We start from the raw sequence: 6,000 nt of genomic DNA, 5'->3' as shown, positions 1-6,000 counted from the left end.
GGGCGGCTCACCCTGCCGTGGGTTCCGGAAGCCCTCCCCGCTCTCCCTGCGCGGAGACGGCCAGTGCCCCACTCCCCTCAGCCGCGCCCCGGGACTACAAATCCCAGAAGGCACCGCGACGCCGAGAAACTACAGCACCCGAAATACACCGCTACCAACCCCTGCCACGACCGACGCCACGCTGCCTGCCGGGAAGTGCGGGCTTTACCGGTGTGCCCCGCCCACCCCTGCTCCTGACCCCGCCCCCTGCCGCCACGCGCCCCAGGTATTAGCCCGATTCCCCGCCCTCCTGCCCCCCTTCCCCCCCCCGGCGCCGTGCACCTCCCTTTCGGCGCGCGGAGGGGCGGGACCGGGCCAGGCCGGCCGAACGGGAGGGGCTGCCCTGCGTTACGCGGCAGAAGGAGGCGAGCGCTGCGGCCAGCAGGTGAGCGGAGACCAAGCGGGAGTGGGCGAGTGGGGCAGGAGGCGCCACCACTGCTGTTGGAGGGAGGCGGGCGGTGCGATGCGAGAGGAGCTCGGACTGGGAGCGGAGTCCCTCCGCTGCCTGCCCCGCGCCGGGCACCGCCGGCCTCGCCGCTTCCTCGCCGCTCCGGCCGGTGGCGCAGCTCCCGCACCTGTGTGGAGGCGGCTGGCCGGCCCCTGCCAGTGGGGGGCGCCGCGGGTAGTAGGGGCGTCGCGCGGGCTGCGGGGCGGGACGGCGAGGATGAAGCTCTCTTACGGGGGGGGGGAGCCTCAGCCGGCGCCGTAGTGAAACCCGCCGGTTCCGGGAGCCTTGCTGCCGTGCAGGGCGTACCGTGCAGCTGCGGTACGGCACGGCACGGCGGGCCCGGTGACCGCTCCCGAAGTTACGTAAAGTGGCGCGAGCGGCATCCAGCGAGCATGACACCGGCGAGCATGCCCGCGGTGTCGGGCGGCAGCGGACAGCGGCGTAACCGCCGCGCTCCGCCCGCCTCGGGCTGTGCCCGCGCCGGCGGCGGGCTGTGAGGTAACTGCCGGGGCTGTTGGGTTTTCTTCTGTCAAACAGCACTAAATCACAGGCAGAGGTAGGCACCGTGAGCACGTCCTGCCCTGGCGCTGGGGGAGGGGACGGCACAGTTCACCTTCTGTTGGTTCTAATTTGGTAGCAGGCTCTTCAGGGCAGGAACTGCCCCCTTTGTGTGAGAGGTGAGGTCAGTAGGCCCCAAACTTCAGTTCATGAGCAGGTGAAATACCTTGTGAAGTAACTTGATTGAATTCGGCACAAAATGATTGTTTTTAAAATAGATACATTTAAAACCTAACTTGGCAAGTTGCCTCTTTAAATATGCCACTATTTCTTCAGCTGACATTCCATGGTAACACTTAAATCCTAAGCAGCAGAGGCCAACCTGACTGCTTTGCCTTAATATATGTAACCAGATCACAAATAGTATTGCATAGTTAAAAGTCTTCTAAATCCAATTAGACCTGTTAAGTAAGGATTGTTTTGTTTCTAATCTGCTATCCGTGAATCGCATGACTTACATGTTTCTCACTGAAGATACAAACCATTAGCTTAAAAGGGTTTGGAATTGCAAGAGCTGCAAGCTGGAGGCAAACCCTTTTTAAGTGGTTTTATTATAGCCTATTTGCTTCACCCACAAGAAGGGAGGTGGCTGTTTTAAACACCTGGTGGGGTGAGTTGGTGTCAGGCTGGTACCTGGGACTCCATCCTGCCCTATTGCAGCTCTAGCAGTTCAGTACTTCCAAGCAGCTGTTCTTTAATTTCATTCTTAACTTACAGTTGGGTATCAGGCTAAACCAAATAGAGGTTCTGGGCAGGAAACAATATTCTTACAAAAAGTGGAGTAAGTAAATATCTAGATAAGAGAGTGCAGTTGCTGAATTACCTCTTAGGTGTTACAAGTGATGTTTGTTCTGAAAGTTGGTGTGATGCAATGATTCCACTGCTTCAGTGCAGTGGATACGTGAGGCCAGTCCGTGGTGAAGCTTGGGCAGCAGCAGGCTGTGCACCTACATCTTCACTCCTCACTGCGCCAGCATAAGCAAAGAGTGATACAGTTTGTCTAAAAATGGGGGGGTTATCAAATTATTTTCTGTTCCTTTTTATGGCATGAATTGGCAAAAAGCTTCCATATTCATAGCAGAGGCTTGAGTCCTAAGGTTGTGACCCTCATTTGAGCATTGTATCATTTTTCTAATGTTTAGCTTTCATAAAGTGCAAATTAATGTGACTTTTAAACTCTGTTGTGTTTCAAAGCATGTAAATATTTTAGATACTTCAAAATTGGGATACTTTTCCAGTTTAAGAGGGGTTTACACACATACATATACATGTATTTATGAGTCTGGTAAGCTCTAATGTAATGTTTCTTTTTCTGTTTCCTTGATCCCTTAAGAAACAAAAAAGTCAAGTGACATGGTATGCCCTTTGCTCACTTGACCTGACATTTCTGTTACTCAAAGAATACTCTTCTGTTACTCTCCTGAGTTACAGGAATCTGAGTGTGACACTGGTGGTATCAGCGCCTTCTATTTATTTATATGTTACTGTGTCAGATTGAGTCAAGATTGTCATTTAGAAGCAAATATTGTGGCTGTCACCATTTAATGCACTTTGGCTCGCAATTTGGGATGGTCTTGCAAAGCACAGGAGAAACTAAACCAGAAAATGTACCCTGGGAGCAGACCTAATGCAGCTGTTAATAAGCTTTCAGTCAGTGGTACCAAATTACAGCTAGTTTGTTATAAAAGCTGCTGAAGCATGTACAGTATAAATGTTGGATTCTTAACACCAAGTGCCTTATTCTGCAAGGTTGAGCTGTCTTGCTTGCCAGTATAGGTATAGCCTATACTGTCCATGTGCATTTAAGAGCAGTAGTAAGTTCAAGATAGTAAGTTATTGACTGGCATTTCACTTTAAAGAAAGAAGTCATTCTAGAAACTACACTGTTCATAGAATGACAGAGTGGTTTCGGTTGGAAGGAACCTTAAATATCATCTAGTTCCTAACCCCTGCCATGAGCAGGGACACCTTCCACTGGACCAGGTTGCTCAAAGCCCCATCCAGCCTGGCCTTGATCACTTCCAGGGAAGGGACAGCCTCAACTTCTCTGGGCAGCCTGTTCCAGCATCTCAGCATCCTCATAGTTCACAAGTATTGAAACTGCTGAAAATGTCATCATGGCTTGTGATTGGTTTTTGGGTTGGTTTGTTTTTCCAAAAAGTGCTGAAAAGCACAGGCTTTTTTTTTTCTTTTTGAAATTCCATGAACTCCTGGATCAACAGCATCAGATGCCCTGAGGTGTGGCCTTATTTTCCTTTCCTGGTTTAGATTCAGAGAGTCATACAGCAGAAACTCATAACCACTTTTTTTTCATTTCAGATCCTTTGATTTGTTGCAAATCTGGACTCAGTTGGATTCTTCTATTGATAGGGATTTAATCCCACACCTCCCAGAACCATGATTGGGTGGGGCCTTCCTTATGTTGGTAACCTGGGAGTCACTGAAGTGGCAAGTGGAAAAAGGAGTTACCTTGTTCAGTGTTCTATACAGATGAGAGTATTGTTAGAGAAAAATCTACCAGAGAATACTTCATGCCTTAATACTTATATCTCTATTAAAAAAAAAATACATTGCAAAGTTTATTGTTTGAGCCAGAAAACAGATTTACTTCCTGAGATACAGGTGGAAAAAGGGATCTTGGTGTAGTTCCAAGAGGATGTCTTGTCCCAGTCACAGCAGTGACTTGCTTCTTTCAAACTTCGAGGCTGAAGCAGGTCACTTGTCTGACACCTGGGATTAAGTCACACAACCAAGCACAGGACTATTCTGCAACAGAAGCTGCTGGATAGTCCAAATCCTGTATCACACCAGCAAAGTCAGCAGAGGTTTATGATACCAACATTTCTATTCTGGTGCTGCTGAGTCTCCAGCCTCATCCCACAGCAAAGAAGAATTGCTCTAAAGGAGTCGCTACCAGTTTTATATTGTTTTTGTTGGTTAACTTCCCTGAGATTTCTGATGTTTGCAGATTTCCCTGTGTAGCTGAAAGAACAGAAAGTTTGTTATTTCCTTCATTCACAGAATTCCTTCATGAGCATTTTTTAGCCTTTCTTGTTGATGTTGGTCTATTTCACATTTACTTCCTTATTTATGTTCTGTAAGATTTATTTAGTGCAAGAGAATGAAAGAATCACTTCACCTTGGCAATTAGGAAGCTCATTTGTTGTTTCAGTAGGTGATTGATTCTGTATATGATGTGAATCAGGTTGATGGTTTCCCATTTCAGAGCCTCCAGCAGCCTCGTGGTTGATCAGTGTACTCTTATGTGAAATGGATGATGACTCAAATCCTATTAATACAAAGAGGTGGCATCTAATTTGTGTCTTGTAAGACCTCTTCTTTGGGTACTTAGTTAAAATGAGGAGATAGTGCTTTTTTGGCAGTTTGATATGGCTGTCTTAATTTTATTTTGCCTTTTTTTTTTTTTTTAGAAATGTACACACATGCAAAAGATTAATTTTGGCTTGTAATTGTTTCATTGAAAATTTTTTTTTTTTTCCCCTCAACTTGTTTGTTTGGCGTTTCTTATCATTTAATCTGCTGGAAGAGGAAACTAGCTGCTATTACAGCACTGCATTTGATGTGCATGCTTGTAAAACTTAATTGCTCCAATTCAAGCTACAGAAAATGTGTCCAGTTAACATTGTTACAAATGTCTGCAGCATATGCAACAGAGTTGTTTTGAAAAAGTATTTAGCTTTGAAAACAGGTCTATTATACTTCAGTGAATATGTATATTCAGATATGTTTCTCATCTAAATTGTTTACTGTGTTGTCTTTTGGTTCATGTCCTGTGTATTGTTGCATGCATGTTTGGCTTGTGTAGTTTGCTCCCAATATCTTACAGAAGCAATTCTGAGAGAAGTTTTGTGGTGTTTGTACTAAACAGTCACTAAAACTGCACGAGCTTCTTAAGTGCCTTGAAATTGCTGACTTTTTCAATACAACAAATAGCATGTGAATTATGAAGGACAAAACCATTTTTCTCATTTGTAATCTTATTTTGACATTGTCATTTTTATTCCAGTTGCTCTGAAAGTCAGAACTGTAAAGCTGTCTGCCAAGCTGCAGAAGTACAGTTAAAAGCAGCATTTTTATATGAAACCATATTCCTTATGAAAATGTTTAAGCTTCAGTACTCCTACAGAATCTTCCAAAGCAGTGTTTTAGTGTTGCTTTCATTTAAAAATTACAGTAATATTTTCTGTCCTTCCCTGCAGATACTGCTCTTGAAAAGAGGAGAAAACATGACTTATACAGTGAATGAACCTTAAACTCCTGGGCCAAAAACTGAATCTTTTTTTCATGAAGGATGGCAACCCCATACGTTCCTGTTCCTATTCCTATTGGAAGCTCCTCATCCAGCTTTACAAACAGAAACCAAAGAAGTTCTTCTTTTGGGAGCATCTCTACGAGTTCCAGCTCCTCAAAAGGACAGTTGGAGGACTCTACAATTGGTAGTTTTAAAAAAATGAGTGTGCCTGACCAGATTGGTTCTACATCATCTGTGTGTAGTAGTCCACTTGTAAGGACTAAATTTACAGGTATGGACACATCCATAGAATACTGTACGCAGCCTTCTGAAGAAATAGAGCAGAGTGCAGATTCCAGGAGCTGGGAAGATCGACCGTCCACGCCTACTATACTGGGTTATGAGGTGATGGAGGAAAGGGCAAAATTCACTGTAAGTTTTGGGGATAGTTCATCATGTAATGACAAGATAACAATTGAATGTACTTTGTATTCTCTTTCAGTAATTAATCCCACAGTTCAAGTACTTTACAAATACCAATTTACCTTCTAAGTATTGCTGTCTAATAGGAAAATGTAATTCTTGTTATACAGGTGGGAAAACAGGGACTTGTAAGCAGTCTTTCCTGTAATTGTGTATGTGGAATAGGAGGAATTTATTCTACTTCAAATTTCTGCTGTAATAGTCAGGAATTCTTTGCAAA

The 6,000-nt window shown here is 45.0% G+C and overlaps 1 protein-coding gene across 5 annotated transcripts in view; it reads left to right on the top strand.

Moving 5' to 3' along the window:
- Positions 1 to 242: 242 nt before the first annotated feature.
- SNX16 (sorting nexin 16) overlaps positions 243 to 6,000 on the top strand; it is a 29,464-nt gene continuing 23,706 nt past the window's right edge. Inside the window, exons 1-2 of one of the 5 annotated variants that reach the window (XM_062641619.1) lie at positions 243 to 424; positions 5,266 to 5,729. In XM_062641619.1, coding sequence (XP_062497603.1) covers positions 5,358 to 5,729 — 372 coding nt within the window. In that variant the 5' untranslated portion in view covers positions 243 to 424; positions 5,266 to 5,357. The other 4 variants (XM_062641621.1, XM_062641618.1, XM_062641620.1 and 1 more) reach the window with 4 other exon arrangements.

The sequence above is a fragment of the Pezoporus occidentalis genome, unplaced genomic scaffold (genome assembly GCF_034315485.1).
Source record: "Pezoporus occidentalis ecotype Australia unplaced genomic scaffold, CSIRO_AGI_Poc_V1 ctg69, whole genome shotgun sequence".
Classification (NCBI taxonomy): domain Eukaryota; kingdom Metazoa; phylum Chordata; class Aves; order Psittaciformes; family Psittacidae; genus Pezoporus; species Pezoporus occidentalis.
The sequence above is the reverse complement of the archived record's forward strand: the minus strand, read 5'-3'. Positions and strand labels throughout refer to the sequence as shown.